General features: G+C 34.7%; 3 protein-coding genes across 4 annotated transcripts in view; 2 read left to right on the plus strand and 1 right to left on the minus strand.

Annotated features, from left to right (window-relative positions):
* Window positions 1–294: 294 nt before the first annotated feature.
* Window positions 295–20714, minus strand: part of LOC105152479 (cilia- and flagella-associated protein 298) — a 43146-nt gene continuing 22726 nt past the window's right edge. The window contains exon 6 of the mRNA XM_011066810.2: window positions 295–2709. Within this exon, the coding sequence (XP_011065112.2) occupies window positions 2605–2709 (105 nt within the window). The 3' untranslated portion in view covers window positions 295–2604. The remainder of the gene's footprint in view (window positions 2710–20714) is intronic.
* On the plus strand, window positions 9047–13371 carry Teh3 (tipE homolog 3 phospholipid transfer protein). Its single transcript, XM_011066804.2, has 2 exons — window positions 9047–11147; window positions 12593–13371. Exon 1 carries the CDS (start codon window positions 9797–9799, stop codon window positions 11135–11137), a length of 1341 nt encoding a protein of 446 aa, XP_011065106.1. The 5' UTR covers window positions 9047–9796; the 3' UTR covers window positions 11138–11147; window positions 12593–13371.
* On the plus strand, window positions 13524–19955 carry Teh2 (tipE homolog 2 phospholipid transfer protein). 2 transcript variants are annotated; one of them, XM_087405041.1, is made up of 4 exons: window positions 13524–13886; window positions 13964–14222; window positions 15146–15319; window positions 15657–19955. In XM_087405041.1, exons 1-3 carry the CDS (start codon window positions 13637–13639, stop codon window positions 15315–15317), a joined length of 681 nt encoding a protein of 226 aa, XP_087261167.1. In that variant the 5' UTR covers window positions 13524–13636; the 3' UTR covers window positions 15318–15319; window positions 15657–19955. The 2 variants fall into 2 exon arrangements, with proteins under 2 accessions (XP_087261167.1, XP_011065108.1); XM_011066806.2 differs by having other exon boundaries at window positions 15146–15313.

Below are 20714 nucleotides of genomic sequence, written 5' to 3' on the forward strand. Positions count from 1 at the left end.
TACCAGCGCCAACGACGGTACCTCGTAGCATCGACCGCCACTACTATCGTCGACGACGACGAGGCCGACGACGGCGCGAAGCATCGCCGTCGTCCGGGGCTACCCCTGATCACCTTGCGTTCCCTCTTCTTCGAAGGCGCCCCTAGTGCTTTCTCCCATGATTACTCCCGCGGTACAATTTATTGTTGCTGCTGTCTTATCGCATGGCACGCTTTTTAACGATTTATATCTCTCTCACGAATACATGATATCAAAGCTTTCTTTCCCCATCGTCCTATTTTTTCTCTAATGAAATTTCATTTTTTTTTCTTTCGAAACTTTTTATAATATAATCTTTAATCACAAAGGAAAAGGTAGAATGTTAAAGTTGATGATCTGAAATATTATAAAGAGATTTGGAGCTTTTTTTCTAGAGAAGTATATAAATTTTTCAAATGTGTAATGTACTATATAATTTATATTTATCATTAAAAATAGCATGGCATTTAACAGAATGGAATTTTAAAAATTATATGTTCGTTTTTAAAGATTAAATTTTTTAATGGGAAAGACATGCAAGGAAAAAACATTTTATTAATACATTTTATTAATGCATTTTTGTTATTGTGTATAATTTTCCTAATACAAAAATATATTTACACAATTAAAGATAAAAGTACTAATTTTTGTAAAAACGCACAATTTCATATATTTCCATTATAAATTGTGTAATTTTTACACATATTATTTATGTAATTTTATATACTTTTTTTTTACAGTGTATAGCGTTAAAATTATCTGAATGATTTTTGTTTCTAATATTGCTGTTTCCTATACTTTTTACCCTATTTCTTATTATTTATTCAATGCAATACAGCACTCTCGAGAGACTGTTCTACCATCGATCCAAGGGATTGGTCGAGAAATAAGAATAATGCGTTGTAATTAAGTCGGAGCTGAACGCGGTGGAATTATGGATTTCGTCTTGTATGTAAAAAGAAATAACAGGGATTTTTATTACCCTTGTTCCAGCGTACGACCATTGTGTATTTTAATCTCGGATTCTTAGGTCCATATTTATAGCCGTCATTTAAAATCTCGTCTTAAGGGAATATCAAGTGGAATGCTTAGAATGGAGACATTTTGAGATGCGAATGGTTCGATATAGCGACCTTTCGATTAGAGAATAACTGTGACTACTCGGCTAAGAAGCTTATTCGATTATTCATTTAAGATTTAACTTGACATTCAGATATTGATTAAAGCAGACTTATGTGCTTTTTCTTTAAATCGATATCAAGATTTATTTATGAACTGATATTCTTACTGAGAAATAGATTTATATTAAAAAAATTTATATTAAAAAAAAGTTTTAGAGTTGAAGAAAATAAAAGACAAAGAAAGCAATATCTTATTTATATATCAGATAGTCAGATACATTTTTCTTTTATTTGATGACAAAGTGCTGATATCCTTTCCTTTAAGAAGGAAAACCAATAAGTGCTTCGGTCTAGTTTGGAACAGTGGCAAAGTCAACGAAACGAAGTTAAGTCCTTTGCTAAGGTTTGCTTCAGTTACAAGATGCAGAAATTTTAAGAGATTTGGTGCTTTCAATCTATTATCGATGCTTTCAGTGACACAAACTTATTTCAAGTACCTGTTAATAAATAATATATCTTCAATAAATAATATATCATCTCCTAGGTGCTATTTTCCCAGATGGTTCGGAGAATTATTATTATCACGAATGACGTAACGAACGATTTCAGACGATCAGTCTCAATATTAATTTCCGTCTGACGACGAAGAAAGCGTCAGTTACCGAGTACCGAGTAATGTAACTTCCGCATCAGTCGCATCGTTAAAATTGTGTAAATGCTTTTAAGAAGGATGTCAACTGATTCGCAGCGGTTTCCATTAAGACGGTGAATGCAGTTTATTGTACGCTCTTCGATACTTCGCGTCGCAAATGTCGCAATGGCTGCGAAATGTAGAGCACGGTTTGCATTTTGTGATTATCAAATTCACTCATATTCAAATTTAGTTAGAGAAATTAAAAGCATTTACACAATTTTGCTTTCAATTCGTAAAGAAAAGCGAGATGTCAGCGCAAAGAAAAGAAGATGTGATAACTTGAAGATGTTCTACAGAAAAATTGTCAAAAATCAATATCTATTTATTTTCAATTAAGTTTGTTAATTGTTCGAAAATATTAATTATAATATTAATGAATCCTATTTCGTGATATTAAATATGGAGTCGTTAACAATTCTACCTATTCTACAAATTTTAAATGCTATTTGAATAGATTCGAAGACTATTTTATAAACCTTTTGTATCTATTTAACACTTTTTTTCTTAGATAAACATCGAGAACATCGTCGACTATATTAAGATATATAATTGAAAAATGACAACAAAATGAAAGTAGAAATCATAAATTAATTAATTAAAAAGAGAATGTTACGTTTCCATGAATGCGTAATAACGTGAAAATGTTAGAATTTTTAATTGTTTTTAATAAAGTTTTAATAAACGCAGCATTTAAAAAAATTACTCTTTGTTTATGACTTTTTCTGTGAATTATCGTGTAGAAATAGTAGAGCCGCCATTGTACTATCCTCTTTATCGGCATGGTACTAGGTGCCACACTGGCATAGTGAGGCAGATTGACCTTAATGATGCAGCCGGGGATAGTTCCAGTCTGATTCGTCCCTCTCGTTGGCGGTCCTGCGGAAAATTTGGCCAACAGCCAGTAAACTGAAATGCAGGCCAACTCCCTCGATTGCTTGTTTTTGTGTCATATCGAATGTAAATGATGCTGCCAAGTCATTTGCTAATTGTCAGATTTGTACGAATCAATACTACTTAAATTTTTTGTTTTGGCAGAAACAAACTAAAGTAACCTTTATACCAATAAGTGTATATATTGGAGTCGACATTGAATAGACGAGATCATGATCGTAGAAGTGATTATAGAATAAGTTAATAAATTTGCTAATTGTCAGATTTGTACGAATCGATACTACTTAAATTTTTTGTTTTGGCAGAAACAAACTAAAGTAACCTTTATACCAATAAGTGTATATATTAGAGTCGACATTGAATAGACGAGGTCATGATCATAGAAGTGATTATAGAATAAAGTTAATAAATTTGTAATATAGTAAACAAATTAGATTAAAAAATTGATTGATTTCCGTTAGATTAAAAATTGTATATACGTGTATATTATTATATTATACATTTATAATTTGGTTTTTTAAACTAATGAGCGGAGCAACAAATATAATCATAATGTTTTATTATCAAATTTGATTTGTTTAGAGAGAAATCACGCTGGGCTAATATCTGATCTGATAACCAGGAATTACACGATAAACCCATTTTACAACAACAATATGACAAAACGATAAATCTCGTAAACCTTGCGTTAAAAGATTTTAATATCAGTATATATTATATAAATATCCACATTTTATCAAACAATCCTATTAAGATAGTAAACTGACATAATTTATCATATTAATACTAAAAATTGACGATAAATACCGTTACATTGCTATTTGATATGACACTCCTATAGTTGAATATTATCACAAACCGAAAGAATAAAAGAAATTTTTCAAGTTAATAATGAACAAACGAAAATGTTTGTCTGAGCATTCATGTACGAGCGTATATCTTCGCGCTATATTTTTTTTCATAGAATATATAGAGAGTTCGAAATACGGAAGAGCCAAAGGGATGGATTATTGGAGATATCGGACGCCGCGTTTCTATTTGTGATCATGAATGCGCGCACGAGTGGGTGCAAATATATCTCTCGGACGAGCCGGTGATGTATCTATGCGATATAACTTAACAACCTTTTCAATTCCGACTAAATTAACGCGCTCGAAATTAACTGCACGTGTCAATGATCCACGTGTCAATTGTCGTCATTTCAATCTGGAATATTGACACTCAAGAGAATTTCGAGGCAATTGAAGAAGACAGCTGATAATCTAAGATTGGGACAGTAATTGGGACATTCTCAGAATTCCTGCGTGCGTATATACGTGTATGTGTGTAATCAGTTCCTGCAAACCCTCTAATTCGATTAGCGAGTCAGTGATGTAAGTCAAGCGCTAAGAAATAGAATCGATCGATCTTCTAACTCTTTATGTCCCAAGTCGCTCTTCGTGACGTCAAAGGGAAGAGGAACGTCATTTCTTTCGCGAAGATTCGTCGTCGAAACGACTAGAAGTGATGTTGAGACAATACAGGAAAGCGCGCGAGTGGGCCGACCGAGGGAGTTCGGGTGTTCAGCGTGGGTTGATTCGCAATACAAATTTCACTAGGATATCAGATAATTTTCTGATTCTTATTCAAGGTAAATCCTTTTACTGCCACAATTGCCGTGATGAGACTCCCGCCGATCAACGCGTGGGTGGTTCACCGGCACAGAGAAGCGTGGATGTGCGTGCCCGCCGCGGTTCGCTCGCTGTGACAAAACGATAGTGTTGGTAGCAACCCGATGTATTGATTTTGTGGTACAATACGGTAACTGCGAGGTGGAGCCGTTGCAGCTCCAGTGCGACTGTCGTACCGCCATATTTGTTTCCCCTCAGCAGATCAGACGAGACTGCGGAAAGCGGATTTTCTGCGGTTTACACCGGAACGGCAATTCATCCCACCATTGCGTAAGTACAGATTGAAGATCTGGACGCAACCCCGCGTTGTTCCGCGCACGTTCTCCAATTGTTTTCACCCCGCGAGGAGCGCGGACTCTGAGCGCGTAGCATCCCCTCGGCGAGCAGGTGGCGAACGACGAAACCCGCGTAAACAACGCGTGGCAAGTGACTTGACAGGTGATTGTCTCACAGCGAAACTACTCCTGCAACTTCCTGCAAGGTGCGTCTAAACTTCACACGTACTTGCACGTGTCTTTTGCCATTTGATCGGCCATCGCGTATCGCGTGAATCCGTGACGCTATTACCGGCTGATCAATGAGGGAAGCAAAAAAGCAACGAACTTTCGTTTTATATCTTCAATAATTTTGGAAGATTGTTAATGATGATCTGAATCATTGTGGAGTTTTATGAGTCATTATAATCTCATCATAATAATTTCGATGAGGGTAGTTCGAAATACATGGATTTTCAGTGACGTATCTTTAGTGATTCACGCGTTCTGTCAAACAAGAAATGACGCAACGCGCGTGGGAAGAAGCTATTATTAAGTTTTCCCATAAATGTTTCTCTAAATGTATCTTTCCGCACAAGATTAAAATAGTATCAAATGATTATTGCAATTGCGAAGTAGACTGCTCCATTTAATCTGTTCGCGTAATTGTGTCTGTACTACAGCAAACGGAATCTTTTCTGTTTCCCATTAATTGAAATCTTCTTTCTTCTTATACGCCACAAGAAATTGTAAACTATAAATGAATGGAATTAAATAGAGAATGGTCAGGTTTAGCGTATTGTCAATCATAGCGCGATCGATCGTTCATTCTTGGTTACAACACGTGTCAATCACGCGTTCGTTTAAACATTTGATCAAACAAAAAATCAAATATGTACTTTTTTCTCAATATATCTACAATATTTTTTTAATGTATTTACAATTGTTATATTTATTTAAAAGAAGGAAGAAAACTTAAACAAACATACATGAGATCACTTTTCGATATTATCTTCAATATAAAATAATTTTATCGCAACGCGCGCGCGCGTTTATATATTTATATTATTGTCTTATTACTGCTTTATTTTATTGCGTGACAAAATACGTGCGATAAGTCATATATATTATGTTGCGGCATTAGCTGTGAGTATTATAGATCGGTATCTATAGCCTTTATAACTAGATGTAAAACATGTTCTGTAACATCGGTATAGATGGAATATTATCGAGTGATAAAAGTGACACGTTTATACTGGTCCACCGATAGATTGAGAATACATACGGAAATATATCCGCGTTGCGAAAGGTCTTTGCGCTGAATAATTTAAATTCAGGTGATCGATTCGCAGGTGAGCCGCAGAAACGCGACAAACTCTATTCCAGTCGACCTCATTTAATATTCGATCGAGCCGCACAATTATATCGCATAATATTGTCAATATTGACGCGTATTTTCTCTAATGTTACATATCTGGAATTATTTATTTATCAATTTGTAAGTTTCTATAAAAAGAAAGTTATAACAGAGAACTGCTATTTTATGAATGCAGTCTAATATTCTTTTATTTAAATACTTTCTTATTATTAGCTTTAATCTCTGAAAAATTTCAGCTGCCTCTGTTCTTCTTTATCAAGACATATATCTTCAATTTAATTATGATACAAGAATCATTTTGTAGATTCCATCTTGCTTTATGAAAAATATAAAAATATAAAAATATAAGGAAATTATCCTAGAAATCGCTCGTGTTTTCCCGTGCCAATCGATATAAAGAATTGATGTTGACACGATTCAAGTTGCGTGATTCTGTGTGAATGATACGAGAGACCAAAGCGTGTATATTATACATTAGTGGAAAACCGTATAAAACGGAGGCGCCACACCGTCTAAGCCTGGCGCTCGATAAAATACGAACACTGTAAGCTACGTTTTTGTTACACTCTTTCGTTCGCATTTTGTCAGCATTTTCTCTCTTCTCTCATTCTCGCCTTTTTCCATAGTTAAACTGTCACATGTTGCGAAGGTCGTTAACAAAACTGTGTCACAGTATCGGATCAGATCCATTTTATGTAACGAAAAGAAAAAAAGAATTGAGATTTTTACAATTAGAAAAGATTCTGTATAAAAATTCCGCTGACAAATTAATAGTAACATTACATCATTTTTTTACTCAACAATGTAACTGTTATGTACATGTATTATATTTACAATATTATATTGTTGATAAAATTATAATATTGATGTAATGTTACTATTTGTATTTATCGGGATAGTGTTTAAGAATTAAGATGATTGAAAGATTAAACGAGTCTTGCTTATGAAATTTTTGTAAAGTAAATTTTGTAGATTTAGAAAGGGAATTACATATTGTACATTTACGTTTACGGGAGATAAAATATTTTATGTATTTTTGGAGAAAACATATATGCTTCGATATTAGAAGGGACACATAAAACTTTACGACTGACATGCCAGTTATCTTTTAGAATGGTTACTGGAATTTGTCTTCAGCATTGATCTACAAGACGTAAAACATCAATATAAATAACGATCATGTATTAGTTTCTGTTTCTGTTTTTTCAATCGGAAAAGAGAACATAAAGTCAAAATTAAACCGCGCTATAGGTATTGTCGATCATTTTAATGGAAACATATGGTTGTCGACCTAGTTTTGTCGTTACACCTAGACCTCTTAGGAATTTCTTGCATAGGCCTATCATCCACAACCAGTAGCGTAATAAGAGGAGAGACGAAGAGGATAATCGGCTCTGAACGCCGTTTTGGCATGGACGCGAATTTATTAGTACACATATTATTTCCTCGTTACAAGCAGAAATGAAAGACTTATTTGTAACGGAATACAAAAAGCCATAAATATTATCTCAGTTGCTCGAGTGAAAGACAAAACAGGAGCAATTAAAGCGATGGAATTGTTAGCTTCTTTTGCTCCAGTACGGATAAATTTCTGTTTGTAACGCGAGAAATTTTGTTTTTGTAAAAGGAAAATATACATGGATGGATACTAAGTATTAAAAAAAATTTTAAGAGATTATTCCTCACACAAATTCAAGACAATTTTATTATACGACAATGTGCTCGAAACGATTTAATTTCAAAGATACAAGGTGTTAAAGTTGAAAGAAAAATTTTGTTTTTTTCCAAAAATTTTAAAAACCAATTTCGGGTTATTTTAATGGAACTTTTTGTATGTTTCAAAATAATCTGAAATTGGTTTCCACAATAAAAAAAATGAAATTTTTTCTTTAACTTAGATACTTTATATCTTTAAAATTAAGTTGGTTCGAACATATGACCATGTGAAGTTTTTGTCTGTTTTGAAATTTGTGTGAAGAATAACTTATTAACATTTTTTTAGAGTACTTAGTATTTATCCCGTATAATGCATTTTTAACATTCGTTGCTTAATCTATGGGATTAGACGATTTTTTTCATCTAATGCTGTAATAATTTTCGGCAAAGTAAAAAGACTGTTTTCTCTCCTTATTATTAATGTGGTCTTTCCTTTTTTGCGCGATTCAATTGTCAATTAAAAAATTGACTTATTTAAAATTTTTAATTTATTTAAAATTTAGAGTTTGCTGTCTATTTTTTATATATTAATATTGCAAGTATTTTTTATATGTCAATATTGCAAGTATGTTATATGTGAAAGAAAAAGGATAAAATGCAAACAAAGATACTGCTTAACAAATTGAAGCTATCTGTTAATTAGTCTATCAGTGATTGACGTTAATAGTGTAGTAAAGAAGTGAAAGGTATGGGCGTTGTTTTCTCTTACTACACCACTGTCTGCAACACATATATACATGTAATCCACATTAGATGAATGTAGTTGAAAATTATTCCGCTTCGTACTTGGGACACTTTGCTTTAACCTACTTTATTCTCAGCAGCGATTTTATTATGGCTCTTTATAGCATGCTTGAATATTTTTAAAGTTTTCTTAGAAAACCTTTATTTAACTCGCATCATTACCAGTTCATCAGGTTTTAACATTAAATAAAAAAAAAAAGTTTTCAAACGATGTAATAAAATTCTTAAGAACTCTTATACAAATCGTATTATATAAATCTTGAACCTTTTCAAAAATAGGAAAATATAAAAAAATGTCCTACTAAAAAAATTCTGACGTTCTCCAACGCGTATCGTCGTCTGGCGACTCGCGAAAAATTTCGAAAAATCACGACCAGCTGGTCCGAATTGATCGAAACCTGCCATCTCTGGAGATCACCCTGCATCATCCTCCCTTAGACGTCTTCGTAGTACGTGACGTCAATTGCGGTAACGCGGACGGTGCCGTTGCAGTCCGGCGATGCGCAGTCGCGCGGCACCGCGATCAATGTGCGTCTTCGCGCGAGGGTGCCGTCGGCGCATATTACACGAGGACCGGGACAGAACATGCGCGCGGGTAGACTCGTCCTGCGGTAAAAAGGAAAGAGACTTTCACGCGCGTGGAAACCTCTGACGTGGAATGCCGATGATACAAATGCGGTTATATTTCTGCGTGGGGCGGGATTCGACGAATTCGCGATTTTGCGAAAAGTAACGTAAAGCTCGAGATAAAGGCTGAATCATCAACGCCGCATCGTGTTTGTGATGTGATATCGAAATGTTGCGACGAACGATCCTCGCGACACGCCACGAGATGTAGAAAGCTAGTGCAACAACATTGACCGCTTAATTTTTGGTGGTTGAAACGCGCTCGAAAGTCTGTTTAATAAAACTGTCTTTGTTAAAATAATTATCGTTTTCCCATTCAGCAACGAGTGTTATGGGACTTATCGATAAGAGTGCAATTTTGACTTACATAATAGCCAGTAACAATAATGATATGCAATTTGAAGGTTTTCATTCGGCATATCTTATTAAGATGTTGGAGAACTCAAGAGTGATCTTTTTTCTTTACAAATGCTGATAAGATTGTTGAAGAAAAATACGAACAACCTTCGATTGATTTATGAACTCTAAATAGTTGTTAAATCACCGTCGAGTCTTCTCCAATCTATTTTGAACATAAATAACGTGTGTTTATCTAGCATACATCAGTTACACCTTCGTCCATATAAGATGAACAGGTGCACGTAGATAATCGATTGGTGAGCGATTAATCCAATCGGAACAGAATGCCGAAGCCAGTTCCGGTGGAGAACCTGGTGATACCACCGCAGGATGGCCGCATCTGCGGCACGATCTGCATCTGTCAGATGACGATGGTGCTGTCCTCGGTCGCGTTGGTGTATCTGACGGTCGCGATCTACATGCCCAGTGGACGGGCGTTCCAATCGGGCATCAGCGAAGTGCCCGTGATGTGCACAACAATTCGAGCGGTGAACGCTGACAATTGCGAGTGGGGTAGTTGTGGCGAATGGTGTTTGTCCAAGACCTCCGGGCCCTGCGTGCAGATCCATGTGAATCTCCGCAGGAACGGATCCACGATTTTGTTAGCGAACTGTACGAACACGACGAATAAGACTTGCTACGGTATCGATCAGGAGAACGCGAAGAAATCAAAGTGCATCGCGGACGAGTGTCGCAATCTGACCGGGACATTCAACTGTTCCGCGGGCACCTGCATCAACATCACCGACGCCTTCGAGTGCATGTTCCACGACACGGATCCGCCCCTTAAGTGTTCAGGTCGTCGTGGCAAGATCACTTGTATCGACATAGACGGCCTATTTAATTGTAATCGCGGTACCTGCGAGCGTATACGCACCCCCTACAATTGCGATCGCAGGTGCGTCGATATCCCAACCAGGAATAAGAATATGATCCTTCTCAGCGGCGACAAGGTGTACTTGAGCCAGTGCGAACGAGCTATCGACGTGGCAACTAATCGCGAGATATGGCACGAAGATCGTGGCGACGTCATGATGGCCTCCTGCTATGGGATCTTTAATTCCACGTTGGGTGTGGAAGCGGTGGACTGCATCAACGGTTCCGTGCTGGAGAAAGATCTGCTAAGCGATCTAACGAACTTCACTTACTTGTCCTACTTAAATATATTCGCCACGAAACCCCTGGACAACGATAAGTCAGTCGCACCGCCGGAGCAGAGCCTGATCATCGCCAACGAGAGTAAATTGTTGATCAACCTCGAGGGATGTGTGAACACGCTTCGGGATGAGTGCAAAGAATTCCTTCACGAATACGGGAAGGATGGGTCCGATCATAACGCGCGTGCTAGATTCCCGTGTTACTACGCCGAGGATAACACGGGCGTTGTCGTGTCACGATTCGATCTACACACAACCTATAGAGAGTTCTTGATCGCGTTATTGCTGCCGAGTATTTTGTTTGTCGTCAGCTGTCTGACTCTGATCTTCTGTCAGAGAACAGTCGTCGTCGGGGACGACGCTAAAATGAGGTTCAAGGGCACGCCCGGCACGCTGGTCTCGATAGAGAGAAGCGCGTCGGGCAACTTAGGGGATGCTGGCGGAGGAGACTCCGTCATGGCGCTCTGAGATCCGTCACGTAAGACTTGTTTTCGGCAGAAAATAGTTGCGTTCTAAGGCATGGTGTTATATAATTAGTTGTATCGCCCCTAAATCAGCTCTTTCACATTACAAAAGGTGTTTCATTCGATTCCTCTTGTCTTGTAGTTTACAATATTTATTTATAAATTAATTTTATGTAACTTTCATCCGCGACTTGACAATATAATTGTCTAAAATTATACGTTCTTCTCTTTTCTCTTCTTTTTTCTCTCATTCGATAGAAATTAATCATTTCGCGCGATCGTATAGTAATAATAATTTTTATAATTATTTAATAACTATTATAACTTTTATAATAATTCTTGTCATTGTGCAAATTTCTTAGTTTATAAATCTAAACCATTTAAATGGCATGGCATGAAGATACTGTAATTTTAATAAAATCAGACCTAAAGTAATATATGTGAATTGAATTATTTTTCCAACGCTCATTACTCACTTAAAATATTTTGTTATTATCTTTTCATCAAGAAAAGGTAATACGAGCTTTGGATATGTGTAGAGTATATCAGTGTAAGAAATACATATTTTCTGAATGTTAAAGGGATTAAAACGCATTTAACATTCAAGATATTTAATTTTATATGAATGTATCATCTATCATCTATCATAATAAAAATATATATTTTTTGAGTTTCAATTAAATTTTCATTTGTAATAAGTTAATAATCTTTAAAGAGAAACATCAGCGATTTGTGTTCAATGTATATTATCGTGATATAAGAACAAAATTTAATCCTTTAGCGATGGCATCATTTTATCATTTAAAAAAGTTTTTTTGATTAATTTTTCTCAAAAATCTTGTAAGTGAAAAGCCTATTGATATCTCGATTTATTGATTTATCGATGTACAGTTTTTTTGGCAATAAGAAATAAGCATTATATTTTCAATGTTCAATGCAGCACACACTTTTTTGCATCCTCAATTCTTAAATGCAATTAAACAACATAGATGCTGAATTTTCCGATACATTCATACATTTCTAGACGTAAATCTATGTTTGTGAATGTTGTAAATATGCTACACTCGCCGTTAAAGGATTGATCTTTTCAGGAATACACTGTCGCATTAAAAATGTATTTGTTTCAATGTGTTACTATAGAGATACAGGGTAATATTATTTCTTTATTTTGCGCAATCCGCAGATTAAAAACTCAGTGAACGTTTATTACGATTAATTGAGAATGCCAAATAAAAAACAATTGTTTTATTTGACCATTTTAGAAGAATATTTAAGTAACTTTAAACAAATATATCATTCAATTAAATCTGTATTAGAATAAATATGACTGTTATTTATTTTGAACTATTCTACGAAGTCCAAAGCTCATTAAATTCGAAAAGAGAAATCCGCGAGCTGTTTACTGATAGACAATCACTTTATTAATGTTGCAATATAGATTTTAATGTTGTGTTAACAGGCATTCCCCTCCTGGAGGAGAGTCCGGCTCGTCAGTCGATATTCTCCCTGCGCGGGCATTACTGAGGTGTGGGGAGGGGGGGAACGCGTGATAAAAAATTCTCATCTTGCAATTTAATAAAACAAAAAACGCAACACGTACACATTCCTGCAAAAGTACCAAGAAAACGAAGCGAAAAAGAGTGATCAGACAACAAAGAGATCAGGAAGAATTTATCTACTCGCACTGCCTGCACTAAATATTTGAAAGACCGCACGCATGCTTATGTGACACGAACAGATGTTGTCACGATATCGAACGTATAATTCCGCACGATTCTCTCGTTCAGAAAAGAAATAACGGTTCAAGAAAGAAGATTTACTCGATTTTGGCGTTTTTCACACGTGACATTCGTAGCTTTTAAGAGGTTCCCCTTTTCTGATTGATTTGCCGCGACCAATAGTTCAAGTTTAACAGTCAAGAGGCGCGCCTTGCTGATGGATGATCGACACGAGACGAGCTCTCGATAGCCTTGCTTATCTTAACTACAACTCATCATAATCACCACAAGTGCGAACGACAACGTGAGCAATCTAGCAATATCGACGAAAGTCGGCCTACTCAAGCTCGAAGATCTTTACCCCAAGAAGCTTCATATTCCAAAGTTTTTTATATTCATAAGTTCTATTTACATCTAAAAAGTTGAACAATTGTTATTTGCTTTATCATCTTATATCTTGTCCAATTTTACAAGTTTCTAGATTAATTCTTAAATAAATCAAATTATATTTTCATCAAGATTAATTAGTCTGCGTAATCTTTCACTCCTCATTCGAGGAAAATTATTTCCTCTCCCGCTGCAGCCATCGGATAAGAAGGAGTCACAGTGTGAATCGAGGTGTCGTAAGTGGACCACAAGCACGTCTATTCAAGGACGTGCTCTGAATCGGCCACGCAAATCGTGGCTGTACGCATCTTTCGAGAAACTTTTAAGTAAATTACGAGTAGGGTCACCGTGACCCACAAAAAGCCGCAATCATTGATTCCGACGAATCGACGGTGATAATGGGCGTCCAGGTGGAGGAGTCCAAGATCGGCGCCATGATCGACAAGGCCAAGTTTTATACTTCGGTCTGCCTAGGCACTACAGCGATTCTTGCGGTTTTCGCCTTCCTGTTTCTGATCCCGTTCGTCGTCGAGCCGGCGATAACCACCATTCTGGCGGATTTCTCGCCGCATGCTGTTGCTTGCGTCACGACGGAGCACGTGTACGCGGAGGGGTTGAAGAACTGTTCGTGGGCGAGCTGCAGAGAAGGTGAATCCTCGATCCCTTTCGTATTCGCGTTTAACAAATGTCCGAATGTAATTGATCATACAATTATTGTTGTCTAGGTTGTACGAGCGCTGCGCTTCGTTGTCATCAAATCAAAGTCAATTACACCAGACTCCCATACGAGGAATTTACGGCGAAGCCATTGGGTTCAGTACCATGGGACGTCACCGATACCAAATTCTTTGTGAACACAGAAGGATGCGGCTATCCGCCCACAGTCAACTGTACTATTTTTGCCAAGAAATATACCTATGAAAATATGGGAAAGATATTTCCCTGTTATTACAGTAGAACACATCCAGAGATAGTTGTCGCAAGGTATGATCAGTGAGATGATGTATGTATGAATTCAATCCTTAATGCAAAACATAGTGCGCTATCCTGTTTCTCTCGCATAAAAAGAGGTCCATTCACGATTAATCAAGTTGCTTGAAAAGTTATGCAACATATAATGACTGCGTTCCATAAAGCGCACTCTTTAAGCTCTTTGAAGTAAAATCTCACTCTAAAGAGTAAAAAATTGAACCAGTTTTGGAAAAGAATAACTCCATTTTCAATCTTTAAGAGTGGAATTTCACTCTTCAAAATGAGGTTCACTCTAAAAATTTTAGAAAGCTTGATGTACATGTGTATTATTTTATCTTTGTTTAATATTTAAGGAATGATAAGGATAATATGATACATCATGTGCATCATGCGCTTTACGAAACGTAAATACGCATTTATTAACGTATTTACAACTTTTTTGACAAAAACCCTTTTTAACATTTTCATTTATGCCATTACTCACGAAGTAAATAGGTCAAAAATATCAGGCAGATTTTCATTTTACATAATAGTAAATCGTCAATCAGCCTCATTCACAATCAATCACGTTGCACAACAGGCAATGTTGCTCAACATGATTGATCGTGAGTTCCTTTAAACATACAATCACGAAACTAATTATTGATGCACCATTATATCGATTTCTTCAAACTTACTAGGATATTAAAAATTATTATTTCATGCACTCGTTGCGATACTAGTAGTTACACAATTAATTGTGTAAATATAAATATAAACAATGTCGTAATGCCACAATTTTTAATCAGGATAAAAATTTGAAGAATTCATTGATATAATGGCACACTATCAGAATAATTATAGTTTTATGACCGTGTTTTTATTTAAAAAACCATACATCGGTTTGCACAATCGTCTATTTCTTAGTAAAGAGCATAGCCTCACTATGTTTGCAGATATTCATGGGATGAAAATCTGAGGCATTTGGTATTGGCCTTAATCGTGCCCATAGTACTGTTCGCTACGACGCTCGGTGTGCTGTGCTATTGGTATTGTCCGCCGATCAACAAGACTTGCGGCGGATCGAGTCGCAATCTCATGGACAAGTATGCTAGAAAGGAAGAGTAAGTGTATGTATGCAGTGCCCGGTATGGGCTAGCAGAAATTTTATTCTACGGAATTACTTTGAAGTCACCATACGATCGCTACGATTGTCAATGTCGAGAAAAATACTCGGCGATTGAGTATTGCTTAAATGAAAGATCAAATGATGAATTCGTAATTTTTTAAAAATTATGTCATCATATTTTTCTTTCATTTTTAGCTTTTAGATATTATATAATTTGCAGAATTTCAATTGTCAAAGTAATTCCTCCATTCATCTTGCAATTTTCTCTCTCTCTCTCTCTCATATTACTTATTCTCCTTTTCATGTCTGTAATTCAGTGACTTTTTTTATTCTTACAGCATCTTGGCAGAGGACGAATTCGAGGAAGACGAAGAGGAATACTGACTGCTACCAAGGGCTCACCCCCCGGCACGGGAGTGATCCCAGCGAAATCATCTTCGAAATGGTTCCAGCGTACTTTACTTTCTAAATTTAAGCGATCGAGCAATATCATTTAGGAAAAATTTGCAAAAAGCGGGGAAACGGATCTCGTTGTGATTGATTTTTATCGAGTTTACTCAGAAAAAGTCTTAGAGTAATGCTTAAACGCTACATCCGATTTTTTAATCCTCTTAATCTGATTCGTGCTTTCAATAAATGAAACATATTCCTAGGTTTATATCCCATAAAAATATTTCTCTTTTTCTCTCTTCTTCTCGATATTTCAATCGCACTGAGATTAATTATATACGCACATATTCGAAAGAAATGTAATATCAAATTTATTTGACGGATCAACGATTAGAAGAATTGTTTGTCCGAAGCATTAATTTATATTTTAAATTTACGACGTAAAGTGAGTCATGAATATGAGAACTCGGATTTTTCAATTATCTATCAGTATTCCATGCGAGTTTCGAGAAGATATGGTTCGAAACATGCGGCAATATCGGAAAATAATATTATGCATTAACGAAATCGCATTAATAATATAAATTAATTTAATTAATAATACATTGGATGCTATACATTGACACTCGCTAAATTGTTCATTAGTATAGTTGTGCATTTTAAAATCTTGTAGATATTAATTACGAAAATAATTTCAAATGAAGTAGTTACGAAATGATGACGATAAATTTCCGTGTGTTTCGAGCTCAATCGTGATAAAGGCGCGCCTTCCTACTTACGTGATAAAAGTTTAAGCAGTATAATAGTTTTTAAATGGCACAGATTAGGTTTTGCAGCGGGTTTAGACGAAGCTATGTAGTCGTGAATTTACGACTGAAGTCACATAAGCTGCCCTTGTGACGATAAGTCGATAGTCAAGTACCGATGAAAGCAGTACGAACCCATGGTTCGATGCTAAGCGCAATATATATCTTCATTCTTCGTCGAACAGAAGAAATAAATTTCAACGCGGACTCCTATCAGGCTAATCGCGTTACTCGCTACACTAAATTACGTGGTCTTTTGAAACTGTTAATGTTTTAATCATTTTTCATGCCTGATCCTATTGTGATTATTTTTTTAAATGTAGGTAGATCGAGTAATGGCTGCTTTTGTATATTTTTACATTCTTTCTGATACAGCGCTATATAAGAGGAGAAAAGATTGTTATCTTTTAAAGATAAAATAAGAGCAAAATAAAATAATTAATTTTAAAATTTTAATTAAAAATAATTTTAAAATTAAAAATAAGATTACGTATTTTTTAAAGAAATTTTATCGGAAAAGCGATCCATGAGTATTATTATTGCAGATATTGAAAAGAGTACAAAGGTGATGTATTGAGTGGAAAATGTGAAAGTGCTTTATGAAAAAAAAAGAAGTGAAGCAAGTGACGCGGTTTGCTTTTAAAATCCGCTTCCGCACCAAGTAACTTAGGTTAAGATTAGGCTGTAAGTTAAGCCTGTGAATATTACCGATAATCGTAATTCTATTCGAAATCGATATAAGAGTTGTTACGAATTTTGTACGCGAACGCAAGTCACGTCGCGGATTCTATAGACAAAGAGAAAATATATTATATAAATATACGAATATATTAAAACGCATAAAACGCACGTGAACGCTGGTACGCATTGTGCGCATAGTTTATAGGCATAGATATAATGATATACTTTTAAGTTGAATTTTTTGCAGGGACATGCGAACTATATTCCGTAAGCTACGAAACGACATAGTTTACTATTGAATGCTCGCTCAACCATAGTATTTGTTCCGTCAAACGTAATTGTTAAGTTTTGCAAATAAATTAATACAGATAATAATTTATTAGTTAACTTTAATCGAGGATATCACTAAAATAAAACAGAAAAAGTATAAAACGATTTTCCAAAATATATTAAATAATTTGAATATTTGGAACAAATTAAGATGAATGAAGAAATGTGTTATACGTAATTGCAACATATTAATTAGTTTATATTTTTCATTTTGTCAGCCGATGATTAAGTTTTCCATTGTAGTTACTTGAAAAAGAAATGTACAAAACAATTTTCGAATGTATATTAAATATAATTTAAATATTCGAAATGAATTACGGTAAATGAAGAAATTAGAAGTGCTATTATAATATTAATTAACATAATTATTTATATTACTTAAAATAATTTTTATTTATTGGTGACCGAGCTTTGCATTTTTTAATTACTTGAAGAACGTCACATTTGACAAAATTAGTTAAAATAACGTTTGTTTCGAAGCATATGGAAATCATATCGTAACTCTCTACATCTAGTATGGTTGTGAATCCTTACTCGGCCTTACTTTAGGTGTCCAAAATGGAAGAACTCTCATGAGGTAGCAACTTCTCATGGACCCTATGTTTCGGCTCTCATTCCCCACTTGAAGCTTGCTAGTATAGTTTCCGTTACGATTGATCGCTCGATCGTCTCCGAATCACGAATCTATCTCGAATTTATCTCGTGATTAACTACACGATTTCGTCCGACTCGATTCTCTCTCGCTGCTATTTTTATCAGATAAATCGGATAAATTTTAAATGGCAATGCTAAATTTTAGTTACAGTAATTTACAGTAATACGGTATTTAAGAATAATCAAAATTAGAAATCGGATAAGTAATTAATTTGAAACACCATTAGAGCATCGAATTATAAATGGAGAAGTTCCTAACTTCTCTTGCATTCTTTATCGCGAGAACATTTGCTCAAGATGCGCTCACATTCGATGAAACCACGGCGCAAACTGAAATTTGCGTACGCTTTCTTAAGCAAAAATTGCATCTAGTTCGTCATTAAGCCATCGCGAAATTTTCATCTTCGGTTAGAATTAAAACTCTTGTGTGATATTAAAAGCTTTCAAGCGTAACACCAAGAAAGCTCTACGCGGACAATCTAGGAGCGGTGTAACTCGCGTATAGGCACAATTTTCGCATCATGTATCGGTTCTAGTGCCAATTAAATTCTCTAGCTCGATTAGCCGGTCGTAATCGTCGTAGGCAGCATACTTAGAGCATCGATCGCGAGAGAAGATATTTATATATATTAGAGACTAGGGATCTCAAGCGGATGACTTTTGTTAAGTTGTAGGAAATGTGATTTTCAAATACGATGGAGAACGCCATCATCACGGTCAAAGTTAGATGTTTCGAATAATACAATATATATTCTCTATTAAATAAATTTATTTTAGTCATGGTGCGCTGATAACTTTTGGACTTTCAACACTATCAGTCTGAAACGCTACTACTCCCCCCCCTAAATTCCCCATAAATTAAATTAGAAAAACTGTAAAGAACTTATGATAAATCTGATATTGTATTGTAAATGAACTATAAAATCTTTAGGATTTACTTAATCTTCCAATAGTCATGGTTTATTCGATTATTATAGATGATTTTTCAATCTAATTTCGTTTTATACAAAAATTATAAGAATTAAATATTGATAATAATGTTTAGTATAATATGAAAGAAGAAATTATAACCATATAAAAGTATTTCGTAAAGAACATAATATATTTAATCTTCTTGGATAGTTAATTAGAAAGTGCATTACTCAAGAAAAAATACAAGATACAAATATTCACTTGAGATTCCTCTTTAGATAGGTGAACAAATTTTAGTATAAATTCAAATAATTTATACGCAAGGGTGATGTAGAGTAAATAACTTTAAGCAATTTTAACTGACAATGAGTAACCTAATGATACACGAATAAACGATGTAATGCGAATTCTATTTCCACACGATTTAGCTATCATGTTCGATCGAAAAATCGACAGTGCTATTTGTCTTTAACAAACGAACATTATTCGATAGTTATCTTCACATGTTGTATGCCCTCGTAATGTTACTTGGCTACTTAATAATATTCGCACTTACTATAGCCGGATATTTATCATGCTATATGATTTCTTTTTCTCTTTTTCTCGCCTCTTATATATATATATAAAAAAGTCTATAATATAAATGAGGAAACACTCTTCGAGACGCTTCCTTTCTCTCTACTCGAAAGTTTTCAACTCGTTTATCGCTTCTTACATAAATCATAAATTGTACATAATATATAAACGGTGTGTATATACAGTATACATATAAATTACATACTCACTCTGCGATATAAACGGACTATTGTATATAAGAGATTGTACGAGTTCGTTTAAAATATATAAAAAGACGTTTTCTGTTAATTCCCGATATATTATTTTTCCCAGTTTCATATTTCCGACACATTTCTTTAAATACCTTGAGTAAATTTTTATTTCAGATAAATGAATTAATAAAAATAATTTATGTAAAATAAATTCAATAAATTTAAAAAATAAGTTTTATATTTAACAATTCATAGCTGTTCCATCATTTTCTTGATATTTTTAGAAAACTGAAGCCTTAGAAAACGAAAATTTATGATCCATAATATTTTTTTATTTATCATTGATGGACAATAAAATTCAGGCGCGTTGCATCTATCGAACTTCAACTGCAGTATTACATAAAAAATCTATCTTCACATATATTATGCGAAGATTACATAGCATTAAACGAAGACGTTTGACCTTTTGCTTCGAAGGTCGTAGAAATGTTAATCCAGCGCAACTAACATTCCGCCCTTCTAATATCGAGGGGATGAATCTAAATCGATAAAATAGATGTCAACTGACTACGCGTTTCACGAAACATTTCTACTTATAATTTATAATGTATAATGAAAGAATAATTTTACATTTTGTAATACAAAATTACTTACATATTTTATTTGTTAAGTTTTTCATATAATTGCGATTATAAAGTAAAGATAACGAATTTTTTATTTAACGAACACTATAATCGACATTATTTTAATCTGTGCAAGTCAAATAAATATAAATAATTAAAATTATATGATAATTATTAATTCATCGGGTTAATAAAACAAAAATAAAAAATATAGATTATTTTTTCTGATTTTA

The sequence above is a fragment of the Acromyrmex echinatior genome, chromosome 4, assembly GCF_024713525.1.
Source record: "Acromyrmex echinatior isolate Ae372 chromosome 4, ASM2471352v2, whole genome shotgun sequence".
NCBI classification, from domain to species: Eukaryota; Metazoa; Arthropoda; class Insecta; order Hymenoptera; family Formicidae; genus Acromyrmex; species Acromyrmex echinatior.

Excerpts from the sequence above, each read along its gene's own strand:
- Teh3 (XM_011066804.2), top strand. The coding sequence starts at position 9,797 with ATGCCGAAGCCAGTTCCGGTGGAGAACCTGGTGATACCACCGCAGGAT.
- Teh2 (XM_011066806.2), top strand. The coding sequence starts at position 13,637 with ATGGGCGTCCAGGTGGAGGAGTCCAAGATCGGCGCCATGATCGACAAG. Across the intron at positions 14,223-15,145 it reads CCAGAGATAGTTGTCGCAAG|ATATTCATGGGATGAAAATC; the intron begins GTATGATCAGTG and ends CTATGTTTGCAG. Across the intron at positions 15,314-15,656 it reads AAGTATGCTAGAAAGGAAGA|CATCTTGGCAGAGGACGAAT; the intron begins GTAAGTGTATGT and ends TTATTCTTACAG.